Here is a 19,644-nt window from a genome sequence, read left to right as displayed (position 1 = left end):
TCCAGAGATAGTTGCATTTCTGCCTAAATATTTTCTGTTAGCTTTGTGATAAATACGTACTTACCTATTAAAGTTCTTGAAAAATTGATTAGGCCCCTAAACCCAAAATTCTAACTGCATCATTGGTGACGATTTCATGTTATCATAGACTAATTTTAGGGATTTAATCATGATTTTTTAGTTTAACGATCAAATTAAAATTTTCTAATAAAGTTCAGATATATTGATGTGTTAAATTATATATATAGAGGAGGGTTCAAACGACACTGGTGTAACTTTTACTAAATGTTACACCGCTCAATAACTTTATATGTAAATTTTGAAAATCCAACCGTTAGATTGAAAGTTCATATCTCTTAGATTATATATGTCAAATTTTGTTAAAATTGAACAACAACTTGAAGATAATCAAAGTGTTCATATTTTAGTATATTTTGAAATGTATATATTACGTCAATTTTGTTTTATGAGAATGAAGTATCAACTCATCTTAGATTAATATAAAATTTGATATATATGATCTAAGAGATATGAACTTTTAATCTAACGGTTGGATTTTCAAAATTCATATTTAATATAAAGTTATTAAGCGGTGTAACACTTAGTAAAAGTTACACCGGTGTCGTTTGAACCCTCTTTATATATATATATATATATATATATATATATATATATATATATATAAGTGAACAATTAGTGGATGATTAGTATTACATACATAATTGGAAAACTAAATTAAACTATAATAAAAAAAGTATATGTCTAAAATATTGTGTTACAAAATAAGGGTATTCTCTTTATATGTAACTATATATTATATAATTATATATAATATAAAATTAATAATAAAATATAACTATAATATAAATAAAAATCTAACAAAGTGTGTGCTTTAGTAAAACTACTTATGAAACCCTAAAAGAATCTACTTATTTTTAAACTAAATCAATACAAGCATATACTAATCTTATTATATTTTATTTTTTAAAAATAAAATAAATTATCAAGGAAAACGTGTTTTTGGAGTTTAACAAAGGATAAGGCCATACCAACTTATATTATATATTAATTAAAAGTCTGCGTAATCAAAATATTTGATATCCAAGTTCTCTTGTTAAATGCATTCAACCCTTTTGATTTAATCTCTTTCGTTTTCAGTCTTTTTCCTTTTAGATTTGGGGGATTTTATTCGGATATTAATAAAACAAAAAAAAATTCATGAATTTTGAGGAAGTCATGCTATTCTTGGACAAGATCCGTGGATATGTGACTGCTGTCCAAGGCTTCTAAACTATTTTCTTTCCATTAGTGTTAACTATATATTTTAACATGTTTCTTAAGTTATTTTTTTATTGTCGGTTTATATTTGTTAAAATTATAAAATTATGAGTAAAATCTATTATAAAGAAGAGATGCATTGTATTTAATTTGTAATAAATTCTACACGATCTTGTAAAAAACATATTCTACATGATCAATTTTTTGCCAACTAAATACTACAAAGTGTTTTTTTTTTCTTTTCTCACTCTATGTACTTTATTTTTTCATTCTTATTCAATTATTCATCTCAAACAATCAAAATTTGAAATATTTTAAAGTCTTACAACGAGTATTTTAATAATATTAATTAAAATCAGTTTTTTTTTAATTAAATTATGATATAGAAAAAAATATTTTATGATAATATCATACACAAAAATATCAAAATAAAATCATTAATAAATCATAAAAATACAATTGAATCCATTAATTATATTTTTTTATATTGTTTTTAATTAATTTTTCAAAAGACAATTATACTCTTATATTTGTATTCAATTTTTTTTACCAATATATATCTAAGAATAAAATAGAAAAATGTATATACAAAATAATAACTTCTTTTTTAAAAAAAAAATACTTACTTTTTTTTAAAGAAAATATTTAATTTTTTCATGAAGTCATAGAGAGTGTCTTTTTATATTACTAGTTATTATTAAGTCTATATTAGTGGGTTTATTTTCAATTAATATGAACATTATTTTTTAATACTCCCCAACACTTGATACTAGTTTATACTTATCGAATTTTGAGGCAGCTCGTATGGTCATTATTGTATTTTGGGTAAAATCCAAAGTAGTATTAATTAATAAAAGTGGGTGGAGAATTGATTGGAGTTTTTAATTTAAATTTATTGTGATGTGTGAAATATCCAGAGAATATACCTCGTTGTTCCAAAGTAAAAGGAATCTTGAAGGAGTGCGTTTGTGATTCGTTACGTTCGTATGTCATAAAGATAAAGTTGGCCTTTCGAGGCTCTAATGGCCAAACCACACTCACATTTTCAATATCTCACAACCACTTTTCTCAATCTTCATGGTGATTAATTTATGAAGGTGAAAAACTTTTTGACTTGCTATCTAATTTGTTATAGTATTTATATAAAAAATAGAAAATAATTATATGCTTTTATATTGAGTTGTATGTGTTGATCAAATGTAAGTTTAAAATTTTACACTAAGTCTTATAATTTTTAATAATGAAAATCTAACTGATTTAATTGTTGAATATGTTATATTATACTTAAGATAATGTATATCAAATTTTATATGATTCCAAAATTATTTGATGATGTGTTTAAATAAATTTTTTTTATAAATTTAAGAAATTTTAAATGTTTGGTATTTGAATTATTTTAATTTCAATTTTTATCATTCTTAAAATATTTTATTTGGATAAGTCAATTCAAATTTATTAAATCTTAAATTGTTAGGTTGGATATGATAATTTGATTCTGCCATGATAAAATTGATTTTAAAAATATATTTATAAGTTGAGATTTTTAAATTAAATTTATGAAAATAAATATTAACTAATTTTTAAATATTTTATAATTTTAAAAATTAATATTAGATAATATTTAATAATTTTAAAGATACTTTTAAATATTTAATAATTAAAAACATGAAGAGGTAAGATAAAATATATAAGTGAAATAAGAACAAAAATATGAGAAATTTTAAATTCTTACTTTTTTTAGAAGAATTTAAAATTTTACTATTTCAAGAAAATTCACAAATGTTTGAATTTCAAATTCTTTATAAATTCTCCATCCAAAAAGGTATTTCACCTCAAAGAATTTAAAAATTTTCAAATAAATAAATTAATCCATTTAGTTTTTTCATTCAAACACACTAAGTTCACTACATTATTTTATTTTAACATACAATAAGATATTTAAAATATGTATGATTATCTTTTTTTGAATAATACATCTAAAAAAGTTTAAATGATGTAAAGTTTAGTATATATGATTTTGAGTACCATTCACACAATTAATAGTTAGATCAATTAAATTTATATTATATATTAAATTATTAAAAATATAAAATTTAGTGTAAATTTTTAGGATTTACACTTGATTTCAAGTGATACTGACTCTTTTATACTCACATATTGTGATTATAATTTAGTTAGCGTAAAATTGTGTATTTGATTTCCATTGAATGCAAAAACCCTTTAGGTCAGCCTATAGTCACAACACTGCTAGCAAGTTAATCTTTAATCAAATGAGTTGAGGGATATTCGATACAAGACAAATCATGGTTAAAAAGTCATAAATAAAAATATCATGACATTACTAGTGAGTTATAATTGGTTGACATTAACAAAATTCTTTAAACTCTCGATACATAATCATTAAATTTATAAAAAAAAAAATTATATTGAATATACTAATAATATAAATGATACACCCTTTGCATTTATAACTATGTGAAAAAATTCTTACATTTTTTAGATTTAAATATAATCAAATTTTAACCAACTCAAATTCATTTATTAATGCTCTTTATTCAAAATTATCCTAAGATAATAAATGAAAACATTATTTACAATAAATGCAATCAGAGATATTTTAATAAATGTAGTATTTATTTTATATAAAAACATAACAATATTTAATTATCTTTTTTATTTCGTGTGAAATTTTTTCCTTATATATAAGTTTAGAGAAAATAGTGTATCATTATCTAATCATTAGTTGTAATATGCCTAAAAATAATTAGTTTTTATAGTTATTTTATTTAATATATCAGTATAAAATCTACTAAAAAATAAATTAAAAAATATCTATGGATATGATTTGGTTAAAAAGAAATTTATATCTAATCAAAAGTTTCTTTATTTTAATTAATATAATATAACTTGAATTAATTTTAAATTATTATAAATTTATATTAAAATATGTATTTTTATTAAACACTAAAAAAATAGAGAGTCAAGAAACTCAAGACTAAGATTTGATTGGTTTTTTAATCGAATATTTTTGAAGTGCAAACTCTTCAAAGGAATGGTAACATTCTCGAATAAAATGGATAACTCTTCCACTTTCATGATTGGACCGAATATGAAGACTTTTCATATGAGATATTACTTGATACTATCTATTAATTCTTACTACATTCACTCCTTTATCATCGGCATTTAAGATTGTTTTACATAATCTACAAAATAAAATAAATTTTCTTATTTTACATAAAATGATTTTAATATTTTATAATATACTCTCTTTTATTTATGTTTTATAATAAATGCATATTAATTGTTATAAGTGTAATATTGTATTTTTTTATTTATATGATTAATTGTTATTTTTTGTTAGTGTTGTTTTAAGACTCCAGAGGTCAAGAGATCCTGAGAATTAAGTTACCTCTAAAGTAGTTTCAAACTGAGTTAAGAAATGATACATAAAGTTTTTCTTAAGACGCAAACTCCATAAGTTCATGTTTTAAGGAAAACTAGAAAGAAGTTAGAGAGAAGTTCTTTGGTGCTCGAACATTCTTCTCCCTTTTTTCTACTAAGAATCCTCCTTCAATCCTTCCCTACAACTAACCCAAGGTGATTGAGTTAAGGATTCAAAGCTTCTGGAGCTCAGAATTTGAGTTTGGTGGAAGACGTACGACAACCTCGAAGACCGTGGGTTGAGGAGTTGATACCGAGCTTGGTAAAGGGTCGTGACTCTTGGCGTACGCTTCTCTCTCGTGATGCCATGTGTCATAAGTGTCACCTCTGACCCTAACGATGACAGCGGACTTACGGTAGGAACATTGGCGCTAGAAAGAGGGCCCAAGCCACTCTTGCCCCTTAGCATCGACTAGGGGGCTTGTTCCGGTATGCCTAAAAGTCCCACATCGCTTAGGAGTCGATGCTAAGGGTAGTTTATAAACACTCTTCCTCCTTAACCCACCGAGGCTCCTTTTCAAGGACAAAACCGTGACGGCCCAACAAGGGCCAAAGCGGACAATACCTCGGATGCGGTGACCCTAACAATGACAGCGGACTTACGGTAGGAACATTGGCGCTAAAAGGAGGGCCCAAGCCACTCTTGCCCCTTGGCATCGACTGGGGGGCTTGTTTCGGTATGCCTAAAAGTCCCACATCGCTTAGGAGTCGATGCTAAGGGTAGTTTATAAACACTCTTCCTCCTTAACCCACCGAGGCGCCTTTTCAAGGACAAAATCGTGACGGCCCAACGAGCGCCAAAGCGGACAATACCTCGGATGCGGTGACCCTAACGATGACAGAGGACTTACGGTAGGAACATTAAATGTTTTTACCGGGGATCCGACGTGGAGATGATCCGCTGGGTAAGATCGGTGAGTCTCCTTCACTGGTACGTTTGATGCTCCAAGATGGGGGTGGTACCTGCAAAAGAGACTCCGATGCTAAAGTTAGTGTTTGTGGGTGTATAAGTCTCGTATAAGTAATGCATGTACCTTTGTGTGAATTAGGGTTTCATTGGGCCTTGGGCCTAAGATCAGTTTATGACCTATTTGGATGTCGAGCTGACGTGGCCTAGCGCGTGTCCGAGGTCACGCCGCACTGAGATGTCGAGCTCGAGCTCGGCATAGCGGTACGGATAGTATACTAGCCCCCCGAGCTCCGAAGACCGTGGGTTGAGGAGTTGATACCGAGCTTGGTAAAGGGTCGTGACTCTTGGCGTACGCTTCTCTCTCGTGATGCCATGTGTCATAAGTGTCACCTCGCTCCCCAAAACGCGCGGGCGGCGTGTTAATGGGAGGTGATGGTTATGTAGACGTACCTTGGTAATATTAGGGTTTTTACTGTCTACCGGCACATTGGCATTGTTAGGATTTTACCTTGTGATTGTGGCGCGGTGACAAAATTGTATTTTTATCTGTTTGATGACGTGGCCTCTTTGGGGCGATGTGGTATTCCGATATCCATGTTTCATGGCCGAGTTGAGGAACTCGGCAATAATGAGTTTACTGCTTGGTCAGGCTGGTAAACCCTTGACCGAGTCAATAGATTGGTGAGGGACAAGTCGACAACTCGGCTGACCAGTACACTTGCCCCCCAAGCACCGAGTGATGTAAGAGCGAAGGGGCTTCTGAGGAGCTCCCAAATTTGTTGTTTGAAGGTTCAAATTCGACCTTGTTAAGTAGATGTGATCTTTAAGGGTCGAGCTCGACCTTGGTATATCAAGGTTCAAACTCGACCTTGGTTAAGAAAATGTAGTCTCAAGGTTTGGACTCGACCTTGGCATAACAAGGTTCGAACTCGACCTTGGTTAAGAAAATATAGTCTCAAGGTTCGGACTCGACCTTGGCATAACAAGGTTCGAACTCGACCTTGGCATAACAAGGTTCGAACTTGACCATGGCATCAAGGTTCGAATTCGACCTTGGCAACGTAATTTGTACTTGAAGGTTCGAACTCGACCTTAACATCAAGGTTCGAACTCGACCTTGGCAAGTCGTCATGGTTAATGTGCCAATACCGAAAATGTATGTGAATGAAGTTGCTTTGTTGATTATTTCTGAGGTGTGCCTCGTTAAAACCTTCCTTGGCCAAAAACCTTTTTCTTTAGTTGGAAAAAAGGATGAGGAGGAAAAAGAGTACATCACCTGAATTTACAAGTTAAGAGAAATAAAATTTGAGGTGGGTGACATTCCAAGTTCCGAATTTCCCTTCGGAGGGGTCTATTCTTGCCTCTCTCACCCCACCAAACAAGGTCGCTAACTTTAAATGTTTGTGGCCTGACCTTGGTCTTGCTTTCCTTGTGGTTTGTCGCGAATCTGGTCATGAAAAGCAGAGTGCTCTTCCATCTGAATGTACCCTGCAACTCAGGCACGGAGTTCATCCATATCAAGAGGAGATCGTCGACACAGGCTGTCCATGAAAGGTCCAGGCTTGAGCGCCATGAACATGGCGTGTAGGGAAACCTCGGGGTTCAAGTTTCGAATCTTGACCGAGATACTGGCAAAGCGTTCCATGAACGCCCTTAGTGATTCGTCGTCGCCCTGTCTGAGACTGGCCAAGGCGGCTAATGTGACATGGTGAGGTCGACTCGTGGAATACTGCACCGTGAATCGCCTTACCAGAGTGTCGAAGTTGTCTATCGACTCCACCGACAGTTGAGTGTACCAGTTGAGCGCTGCCCCCTTGAGCGAGGTCGGAAAAACCCTACACAGAACAACATCGTCGTTAGTGTATAGGTTTACCTGCGTGACGTATAACTCGATGTGCTCGTCTGGATCCGTTGTGTCGTCGTAGCGGTCGATGTGGAGGGGCTTCCAGCCGAAGGGCAGAGGTGTCTCCATGATGCCATCCACAAAGGGGTGGCGACGAATGCTCGCCCGATTTCCAAGGGCCTGGGCAGGAGCATTGCTGACTTCAAGAGCCGACCTGTTCGTCGATGCGTGAGACTAATGTGTGGCAGGTCGGGGAGTCGGTGCCCTAGGCACGGTTGGGGGTTGAGAGACCGAGTGTCCCTCCTCTTCGTGTTGACTACTCGGTTGAGGGGGCTGATCAGAAGGGCGCTGAGGAAGCTGGGCACGAATACGCTCGTTCTCGGCGCGCAGTGTCGCTAGGTCAGCCTCATTCGCGGTACGCAGTGCTGCTAGGTCAGTTTCGTGCTTGGCACGGATGTTTTGCAGATCAGCAGTGTGTTGCTGCCGCATCTGCTCAACCTATTTGATCAGTCTTCTCAATGCTGCTTCGTTGTCCATGCTTGTCGTGCGATCTATGTCATTTTTTTATCGTCTACTATGACTTCGGGTGAAAACCATAACCATGGCCGATAAGAGCTGTCTTGATCGGCCCCACGGTGGGCGCCAAATATTCTTACCGGGGATCCGACGTAGAGATGATTCGCTGGGTAAGATCGATGAGGCTCCTTCACCGGTACGTTTGATGCTCCAAGATGGGGGTGGTACCTGCAAAAGAGACTCCGATGCTAAAGTTAGTATTTGTGGGTGTATAAGTCTCGTATAAGTAATGCATGTACCTTTGTGTGAATTAGGGTTTCATTGGGCCTTGGGCCTAAGATCAGTTTATGACCTATTTGGATGTCGAGCTGACGTGGCCTAGCGCGTGTCCGAGGTCACGCCGTGCTGAGATGCCAAGCTCGAGCTCGGCATAGCGGTACGAATAGTACATACATTAAGTTGATATAATGTATAGTGATGTTTATGTTGCCAAGATGTAAGTTGATATATGATTAAGTTGTGAAGTTGTATAATGTTATAGTTGAATAAATTGTTAAGATGTTAGGCATGTGATGAAAATACATGTCTTAGTTGAGATACATAAAAGCTAGAGGAGTGTTATGTTATTTTAAGTTGTCCCTTATAGGATTTATGTGGGACAATATGTAGGTGTGGTTGATCCATATTATAGTTGAAGTGACCAACCGAGTAAGGTACAAGGTTGGGGGCTTAGTTCTAAATAAGCACTAGAAAGGTGTAGTATTTAAAGGGTAGTTAGTGGGCTAATCCCATAGAAAGTTTAGTGATGCAAGCAAATGTCATGGTAGGTTCATACCCAAGCTATTCTACCATGACAATAATTCTAGACTTCCTAATTTAAGTGGCGAAACTTGAGAAATCAATTTAAGTTGTATATTTGACACTCTAAAATGTCTAATGTTGTCTATACTTGACCTAGTTATGATAGATCAAACGTTGTAATTCGATAGGGTTTAACTACTTAGAATGCTCTTGTTGTAGGAGACCTTCATAGTTGATATGTGTGACAATGCATTAATTGTTTAAAGGTGTTTATGATGACATAATTGTTTGTGTTGTAAGTTGTTGCGATGTTTGTATGACAATGTTGTTAACAAGTTGAAATTTTCTAAGTTGAGTTGCATTAAATGTTGATTAAATTGTCTATGTTGTATTTTTGCAGGCTATTGTTGTGAAAGCTATGTTGGTTCTTTCAAAGCTTACCCTATTTTTCCCCGTGGTTGAAAGTATAATGATCATAAGGTGTGAGAGTAGAAAAAATTAGCAGGATAACTTATTCAATTGGTAAAGGGTCACGTGGTTGATGACCCATTTTTGGTGATGTCACTCTAACGTGACATGGTGGTTGTATAGAAACTTGACCAATGATTAAGAATCTTTTGTGTACAATTAGGTAGTTCATGTATATTATATATGTATACATGGTGTATATGTAAACCCATAAAGGAATTTATGTTTTTAGTATTATGCTTACTACCCTATACATGTATATATTACATGAATGATCAGGTAACTATTACATAAAAATCCTAGGATAGTTGAATGTATTTTAGTAGTTTTGTTGTATAGAACTGCGTTATACTAAGTATAGTGACTTGCAGGGATCATTACACTTTTATGGTATCAAAGATAGTCGAGTCTCTTTAGGGACACTTTGTAGGGTGGACCTATTGTACTTCTATATATGTTGCTATTGTTTGTTGTGTGTTACTTTATGGATTTATTAATCTCAGTATAAGAAAGTTTGACCCCAACATGATTAGATAGCTCAGGTCATGGAGATGATGACCATGATTATGCAACAACAAAATGCTCATTTTGCTCATATGGAAGTGAACATGATTACAATTAAGACAATTAGATCATTTGAGTCACAAGAGAGTAGGGACTTAGTTAAATTTAAGAAATGACACCCTCTTCAATTTAAGGAAGGTATAGATCTGAAGGTGACTGAATATTAGATCTACGAGATAGGAAAATCTCATTGTATGAAATAGTTTGATAAGATCTCATTCTAATACAATTCCTTGATTTTTTAATTTTTTTAAAATTCTGACTTTAATTTTAATTTTGAACACAATTTTTAAACGATAATCACATGTTAATTCAATTCCCGTAAAATCATTAAACATTAATTCAGCTATATAAAAGAATTGAAATCTTTCACGATTATGAATTTAAAAGATTAAAAATGAACTATTTTCTAAAATTCAAAGTACAGTTCACACTTTTTTTCATAGACCAATCAATTTAAAAAATATAAAAAAAATCATATAAATAAATGACGAAACCGGAGACACAGAAGAGAGAGAGAGAGTGAGACATAGTAAAAAAAGGAAAAAAACAAGACAGTGGAATGCAAGAATATAAAACGCATCAAAGATTCGTTTCTGTACGCGACGCCCCGACCTCGATGTTCACCTCGGTTCTTCTCCACCCTCCGATCGCTCTCTCTCTCTACAAAGTTTATTCCGAATTTTGATTCTGCTCTCAGATTAGATCCCATAATTTTTCATTGTCACAAATCAAAACGCCATTCTCTATATATTCCCCCTCGAACTGTTTTCCCTCTCACACCCCCTAAACTCAAAACTCTCCAACACAAAATCAAAAAACAAATAAAAAAAATAAAAAAAAAACCCCTCACAGAAACTTGTTTCAATGCAATTCAACCAGAAAATGGGGTTACGTGAGTACATCGAAGCATTGGAGGAAGAAAGGAGAAAAATCCAAGTTTTCACCAAGGAGCTTCCTCTGTCGTTGGAGCTTGTAACGCAAGGTAATCCTCCAAAAGAATGCATTAAGGGATACCCTTTTGTGATGTCAAGTTAAAGTTTGTTCCTTTTGTTTCTGGGCATGTTCAATTTTTTTTTTATTAATTATTTATGTGGGTGGATTTGATGCAGCCATTGAAGCGTGTAGGCAGCAATTGTCAGGAACGGTTGCGGAGTACAATTTGAATGGGCAATCGGAGTGTTCGGAGCAGACATCAATGGGTGAAGGACCTGTTTTTGAGGAGTTCATTCCTTTAAAGAAAAGGGTATCTCAAGATTCTGTTGAACAAGAAGATGAAGATCATGATGAAGATGAAGATGAAGATGAAGATGATGAACAACATTCTCATAGCCCCAAGAACACTGATAGAAAGAAATCAGATTGGCTCAGATCCGTTCAGTTGTGGAATCCCAATCCCCCTCCTACCAAAGAGGTAAAATTAAAATTCCAAAAAAGTATTTATTTATTTAGTTTTTATTCAGAAAACTTAAAAAATGTTTTTGGGTTTTGTTTTTTCTTCAGGATGTGCCTAGGAAAACAAATGTTGTGGAAGTGAAGAGAAACTGTGGAGCTTTTCAACCTTTTCATAGAGAGGAAAAAAGTGGTGTTGCAAAGGCTAATGCATCAACAAATGGTAAAGCACCCTCTTCACCACCAGTGCCTGCCACAAGTTCTACAGGACCAGTGAGAGTAGAGAGCAAAAGAGAGGAGAAATCACAGACTCAGAGGAAGCCACGCAGGTGCTGGTCACAGGAATTGCACAAGCGATTCTTGCATGCCCTTCAGCAACTTGGTGGTGCAGATTGTGAGTATCTTAGTTACCTTACCACAAATTCTTATGCATGTGCTTGTGCTCTAAATGCAAATTATGCAATTGTGTGTAATTAACTTTGTGTCAAATGTTTGATTCATGTTTGGTGCTTGTTGCAGCTGCCACGCCAAAACAGATCAGGGAGCAAATGAAGGTTGATGGCCTCACCAATGATGAGGTCAAAAGCCATTTGCAGGTTAGTTTCTCACCTTTTTGGCCATCTTAATTTCTTCCCCCATTTCTGTGTTCTTGCATAATTGCCAAAACGGAGTCTCAAAATTGGCTACTAAGGCATAATTGGGGTTTCCTATCTATTTGACTTAAATATTTTTTAAGTCCTTTAGTTCATTGTTAATCTTATTTTAAAAATAATCTGATGGATTGACGTAGTGGTATGCATTCACATGTTGACGAGGAATCTTGTGTTCATTCAGGACCATATGTGAAAACTCTTCTGATCAACAATAATCACAACACCATAAGTAAAATTAGTCTTTTGACCCAATAAATTAGAAATATCCGAGGTAGGACAAAAAATTGTTTTGAAAATGATTTTTTTTTCATAGTATTTCTTATAATTGATAAATTTCACCCCTTTTTGTAAAATTTAGGATACTTAGGGTGAGGAATGAAATTTACTAGTTATGAAAAAAATATAAAGACCCAAATCATATCTTTAAAATATAAAAGATTAATTAAGAATAATTTTGATCAAAGACTTGTCTAACTTTTTTTTTATTTTTTTTATTTTTTTTTATTTTCAATTTTCTTGAGCTATATGTTATGAATCATGGTTTTGAGATATTCTGTTCCTTTGTTTTGGACAGAAATTTCGTTTGCACACGAGAAGAAGCCCTATACACAACAATGGTAGTTCACATGGAGCTCCATTGTTTCTTGTTGGGAACATTTTTGTGCAGCCACCAGAATATGGCACCTCAACAGCATCTGGAGGGGAATTGACCACAGTTACTCCTCCAACTGGAATATATGCTCCTGTGGCTACACACCCTCCACCAATCATGAAGCAATTAGATGTGTCTCAGCATTCACAGTTACACTCTGAAGAAAGGGCTAATCACAGTTTTCATTCAAACTCACCTGCCTCATCATCCTCCACACACACCATCACAACAACAACTTCACCTGCTCCTTGATTTTTCACATGCTGTAAAAAAATTTTGTAACCATGTTCTAGTACAAAGTCTATACATGTCATATTGTTATTCTCTCACTCTTGTTTTTCTCTGATCCCCAACTTGTAGTGCATGTTTAGATTAATTTGTTAAGAAAATTGCCAAGCTTAAAAGTAGTGATGGTTTTGTCAAAATCAAGTGTTCGGAAATAAAGATGTGCGCCGGCTGATAGAGGTGACAATACAAAGAAATAGTTTACATATTTAATGATGTATAATTCTTTTTTATCATATGATTCTTATAAAAAATAAAATGATATTTCTTATTGTAATTTTATATTTAAGTTAGAGATTGAATATCTATCTTCAATCCACTATTTTTTTGTTTTAATTTGGAAACGCGTTCAACGTTGGCTTTGTCTATGGGCATGTTTTGGTCCCACGTTTGTGATGGTAAGGTGTGTTTGGTTTTGTGGAGGAAGTGCATAAACAGGAAAAACTACTAACACGTTTGGAAACATGTTGTGAATTAAGAATTCACCTTTGTTAAAGTATAATTGTTAGCTTAATAAAATCACATTCGGGGCCAGCCTCTTACTTCAATGAAGAAGCTGCCAATTGTAGCTTACCGTTATTCTTTAATTTGAGGTGGAAATATACATTTAGAATGTGTATCCAAACATAGCTCATGCGTGTTAATGTGAGTGTTTGAAAATTAATTATGAAGTAATTTATGTTTAATTATTTCAGCATACTAATAACTTGTCTCATGGTATAATTTTTTAATTGTTGCAAAAGTTAGTTAACATTGCTTTAACTCAATTAATTGACTTCGGAATTAATCTCTTCTAGTGGGAATAAAATGTAATTGTTTATGTAAAATTAATATTTTAATGGAATTTTAATCGACAAATTATATAAATTTTTTACCTTAGAATAATGTGTTATCAATGTAATTCAATTATTAAAATCAATTTTTAAGGTGAGAATTGTCTCTTATTGATACAATTTTTTGTTTAATTTATTTTTAATTGATATGAGACTTGAGTTCTTTTTTAATATATTTTGTGCCATTTTGCTTATGACCATGAAAAAAGAGAGTTAAATTACATTAAATAATTATTATATAATTACAAAATTAAATAATAAAAATATATTTTTAATTAAATCAGTTCATTTCTGCAAAAAAGAAGTTTGGTTAACAATTCGTTGGATATATTTAAAATTAATTTTAAATTTCTTTTGAATGAAAATTTAAAAATTAATAATCCATTTAAAATTGTTTTACAACAAGTTTTATTATAAAATAAAGAAAATAATTTATCTTTTATGCATCCAACGGCTAAAACAAATTTTACACTATTGATTAATAATATTGTGTTTGAAAAAATGTTAAATTTTACGTAATTTACGTTAGAAAATTAATCATTATTTTTTTATGAAAGATGTTTCGTATCAATAATATGGTTAAAAACAAATCTTTTCTCTTTAAAATAATGTGTTTTAAATTAAAGATTACTTTTAAATTGAACTTTGAAATAAAACTCATTTCGAATCAAATTTAATCTATACCAATATTAGTTGGTACAAGGTAACTACTTATATCCTTTAACAAAGATATCTAGAGTTTGAATCTTGGCCTTGAGTATGAAATAGATCATGTTTAGAGAAGAATATCCATCTTGTGTGCTTTCATGATCCCAAACAAAGATTAAGCAATAGTTACTGTGTACCAAGTTAAAAAAAATGATTTTATTAATAAACCAGTTTGAAAAAAAAATCATAGAAGTATATAATAATTGAGCACATTTATAATGTCTGTGCTTGTAATTTGGGAGTGGTGGTCCAAAAATTTGTCGTTGTTATTTTGGTTGGTAGTGAGTAGTGAGCATGATGGGGTTAACAGGATTCAGCTTGATGATTCTAAAGGAGAGAATCTGAGAATATCCCACAGAATATGCAAACACAATGTCCAAAATCCAATTTCATGCTTGACAACATTGTATGCACAAGACAAAGAAGATGCAGATATTAACAATTGTGGAAATAACTTCAGCTATGCCGTCAATTACTATATTAATTGCTGGCCACCAAGCCATAGAAGACTCTCTGAAGAATAATATTAGAATATTAATATGATGCTACCAAATAGTTAACAATATCTTATTGAAGGTTGAAACAAAGATTAGGGTTTGTATCCAGCAAAACATTAAAAGTAGAAGAAAAAAATTGTAGGGTTTGTTCATTGTGAAAGGCTCTATAGGTAACTACTATTAGAGAGTGTCAAACAAAAAAGAAGATCCGTATAGTGCTAACAACTAAAGTATGCTTAGGTATATACCTTTCACAAAAAAGAAAAAAACTTCAGGTATATACTTCAATAAGGTTAGAAGCATTTAATATATTTTACAATAGTAGATTTTTTTCCCATTCCTATTAATACTTCAATTTATTTTAGGAGTGTTTGGTAGGCCATTTTTTTTGTTGTGGAAAATTTTAAATTTCTATATTTGGTAGCTATTTTTTTTTATAAAAATTTCATTTAGAAAATATACTTTTCTAAGAGTCATTTTTATTTCTTTTTCCCATGAAAACATTTTCATGAAGAGGTGGAAATTCAACTTTTTCAAATAAGAATAAAAGTTTTATGTATATAAAAATATTATAATATTATTTTTAAAACAAAAAATTAATTAATTTTTTCATTCATTATCACTTAAAAAAAAACACAAAAATACATTAGTTTTATCAACTAATTAAAATATAAATTATTAAATAGTTTATTAGACATAATATTTTTTTATCACTTTTAATTATATTATATTTTAAGAAAAAAAAATCAGTGCAACATGTATAAACTTTAATAAATTATTTTATTATATTTTTATTACAAAATATCTTATTGTTATTTGGTAGGAATTACTATTTAATAATAAAAATTAAATAATTATAGAATTTTCATAAGATATGATATTTTATAAAATATTTAAAATTTATAAATCATAAAACTGCATTACTAATTTCATATTACAATTTTTAGTTTCTAAATATTTTATCAAGTTATTTTATTAAAATAATGATATATATGATTTTATTATTATTTTTTAGTTTACTTATATTTTAATTTTTATTTTGATTGTTCATTTGATTTTTTTCTTATTATGATAAATTATAAAAACTATATTTTATATTTTGATTTATTATGATTTTGTATATTGTTTAATCATATGTAAATTGTTGATTTATTTTTTTAAATTAAATATTATATTTCTTTTATGTTAGACTATAGCATGTTTACATCCTACAAGAAAAAAGAAATTCAAATTTTTTGTTTGTATAGAGTATAGAATTTAGGATTTATGAGCCATTATTTTAAAAAAAATTATGAGCCATCACGAGTTGTTTTTATTTATTATTTATATATATAATAATAATAATAATAATCATTGTTAGAATCCCTCTCCTTCTTGGTTATTTTTCGTACTAATTGTATAGTTTATTGTTTCTTATTCTAGATGTTGGTTAGAAAAAAGATAACGAATAATAATTAATATTATACAAATTTATGAAGGAACAACTTTATTGTTATTATCCTTAAATTCAAAAATAAATTCAAGACTCAAATATATATATATATATATATATATATATATATATATATATATATATTTAGTTCCTATAAAATTAAAAGAAGTTTTGAAATTAATTTTGGTAAAATTTATTTTTTATTTTTAAAATAAAAAATTATTTTGATATTTATAAAATATTTTTACTTGATCTCATCTTTTGAAAATCTGTAATCATTGATTTTGGTTCTCAAATATTTATTTTAAGATATATAAATATCATCTAGTTTGAACTTTGAAATCTTTATTTTTTTTAAATGTAAATATTAGGAACGCTAATAAGTGTAATGTAAAGTCACTCAAATATTTTATTCATCATATAATTATGTTCAATTTTAAAAGATTAAAAAATTATAGAGAATAAAATTAAAATACAGTCATCTTAATTACATGAATAAAAACATATTTAAATATAAATATTATAATAAAACTTAAATGCCTAATATTGGTTATTATTCGCAAGGTCAATAATTTTGCCCCTTTGTTTAATTTTTTGATGATGATGAGACATTGACACTACTTATTTATTAATCTTGCAAGTTAAACAAGAGCATCTCACATAGAGGAATTAACAAGTTGGAACATGTTTTTTTTTTTTTTTTTTTTTAAGTTTTTATGAAATGGTAGATTCTTCATGGAATCTAAAGAACATGATTTCCCTTTAAACCACTAACTTTGTCTTTATTTGGACACATGTCAGTATAGAATAATATATTTATTATAAGATCCTTTTCTTTAGCCCCTGTTGTCTGTGTCCATAACAAAAATAAAATAAGTCGGAAGAGTTTGGCATATTTTTTAAAAGTTACCAATGAAATAGTTTATCTATTAAAAATAAACATCGTTATATATATGTTTTATGAATTGCTTTTATTTTATTTTCTTAATTAATACATAAATACACTAGGTTTTTTTTGTAAGACTTAAATGCACTAGTTAATATTATTTGTAAGTGATAAAATACAAGAAAGAGTGTTAAATTGTGCCTTAAATAGTCATTTTGCAAACCAGGACATAATTTTAGTAAAATAGGATATGGTTGAAAAATATAAGAATCAGGTTGCTTATCTTATATGAAAAGCTTAAAAAACTTCATTTTAGTTAGTTAATAAACATGAAGCGATGAAAGAGATAAAGTAGAAGATCATCCCATGAAATTTTTATGTTAGTTTGTCTTAAATAAGATTAAGTTTAATTAGTCCTTTTTATTCCATTAAGATTTTCTCTATCACAATAATTTTATATGTATTTTCCTAATTAAAAAGGTTTTTTCAAGTTCAATAACGAGTACTTTAACTTAATTGTGTCTCTAACCAACTTCACTGTTTATTCTTTGACTTGGTCTCTTATGTTTTATTATTTGACTTGGTCAAAGAATATTATGAATATATATTACTTTTAATTTATTTAATGAAAAATTAAATAATTTTTAAATTTAACAACAACATTATATACTTAATTTATTATTCAATAAAAAATTTTAACTTAATATTAAATCATTAAAATTTATTGTATATTAAGTTATTGAGTGAACTAACTCATTGTTTTAATGATCTAATCATAAAATTAAAAATTTTGAATTAATAAATCAAATTTATATATTTTGTTTCAAAACAAATAATGAGTAAAATCTTATCATTAACTAACAAGTTATTACTTCAGATAAAACTAAATTCAATTTCTTGAGAAAAATCTCAATTTTGAGTTTCATGTAATTGAAAAGAAAAATCTCATTAAAATTATGAGACGGATTTTTCCATAAAAATTAATCATAAATAAAATAATTTAATACTTCACACACTGGCCAAAGGGAGTGGAGGGGGCCAGTAGTGGCCATGACCACCCCTACATTTTTAATTCTGTTAAAATACTTTATGTAAATATGATTTTTTGACTTCTTCCATTTTTTCAATCTTATGCTCAATATAATTATTTATTTATTTTGTTTATAAAAAATATTAATTATATGTCAAAAATTTTATGCATGTTGTATACGTTAATTTTATTTTTATTTTTTTTAAGAATTGGTGTAATTTTTTTTTATTTATTTATATATATAGTGGCCTCCCCTAATCGAAAATTCTTGCTGTGCTACTGACTTCATGCTAATAATACGATTAAAAAATCACAAAATCAAATAATTTCTTTGAAATTTATTAAGTAGAGTCATATAATCATTTATCACTAGAATAGTATACATGGTTGCCTTGTATTTCTCTTTTACTCTCTTTAATTTCCACCCTCTTTTAAATTGTCCTTTTCAATCTCAGCACCCTTTGTACTGGCTCTGCAATCACACAACTTTATGCCAAATTAAATGACCTTAAAAAGCATAATAAATGAACTATTCATGTTCTTGCACAAATTAAATCAACCACACAATCAGTCAAAACTTTCAATAGATCTATATCTCTAAATATATTGCGTGTTAGGTATGGTTACTTGATGGATATTCCATGTTAATTAAAGTCCCATGCATCCCACATGAATTACTCGATCCACGCACCTGTAATATATATTATGTTGACACTCAAATAATAATATTCCCTCTTATCACATGGATAAACCCAAATATTCTCCATTTGATTCGTTAATGTCAATTTCTGATATTGATCAAAGATTGTTTACAACAAAACGTGATCCTTAGAGTTTTCCAATTATCACATTCTTCTCCAAAGTATGGAGCATCTTGTCCCCCAATTTCAATTTACAAACAATATATTCTTATTCATAGTACTTGAGATAAACCCCTTTACACATAAGCCTTTTTCATAGAGTGAACTTCAACTCTTACTAGGGGTTGTGCTGTGTCAATAATGGAAGACAATTTTCAAGCTAGAGATAATAAATAGCTAGTGTTTGCACGCAATAGACATTATCAAAAATGTTAAATAGAATTAGAAAAAAATGTCACTATAAATATAATATGTATTAATATAAATTTATTTGATATATATGTATATCAATTTTAATTTTAATAATGTTTTTTAATGAGATTCAATAATATATTCTATATATCATTAGAATATATATCTATACTTTTTTTTAACAATATATCATTATATATTATATATATAATATAGTCATTATAACATACATTTATATTTTTTTTAACAATATATCATTATATATTGTATATATGATATAGATAAAAGTAATTTTTAATAATAAATATTATATTATTATAAAGGATGTCTCACTATATAATAATATTTTCTTTAATGAAAGATGTAATACTTAATACTTGGATTGAAAATTAAACTGTCT

The 19,644-nt window shown here is 30.0% G+C and overlaps 1 protein-coding gene across 1 annotated transcript; it reads left to right on the top strand.

The window, feature by feature from the left end:
• The first annotated feature begins 10,367 nt into the window (after positions 1-10,367).
• Positions 10,368-12,850, top strand: LOC109808773 (transcription factor HHO2). The gene is made up of 5 exons (XM_020371909.3): positions 10,368-10,809; positions 10,937-11,238; positions 11,328-11,610; positions 11,736-11,812; positions 12,444-12,850. Exons 1-5 carry the CDS (start codon positions 10,692-10,694, stop codon positions 12,771-12,773), a joined length of 1,110 nt encoding a protein of 369 aa, XP_020227498.1. The 5' UTR covers positions 10,368-10,691; the 3' UTR covers positions 12,774-12,850.
• Positions 12,851-19,644: the final 6,794 nt, after the last annotated feature.

Source organism: Cajanus cajan, chromosome 11 (assembly GCF_000230855.2).
Source record: "Cajanus cajan strain Asha chromosome 11, NIPB_CcT2T_4, whole genome shotgun sequence".
NCBI classification, from domain to species: domain Eukaryota; kingdom Viridiplantae; phylum Streptophyta; class Magnoliopsida; order Fabales; family Fabaceae; genus Cajanus; species Cajanus cajan.
This window is presented reverse-complemented; position numbering and strand designations above follow the sequence as displayed.

Coding starts and splice junctions, on each gene's coding strand:
- LOC109808773 (XM_020371909.3), top strand. CDS start 10,692: ATGCAATTCAACCAGAAAATGGGGTTACGTGAGTACATCGAAGCATTG. Junction 10,810..10,936: donor GTTGGAGCTTGTAACGCAAG/GTAATCCTCCAA, acceptor GATTTGATGCAG/CCATTGAAGCGTGTAGGCAG. Junction 11,813..12,443: donor AGGTCAAAAGCCATTTGCAG/GTTAGTTTCTCA, acceptor TGTTTTGGACAG/AAATTTCGTTTGCACACGAG.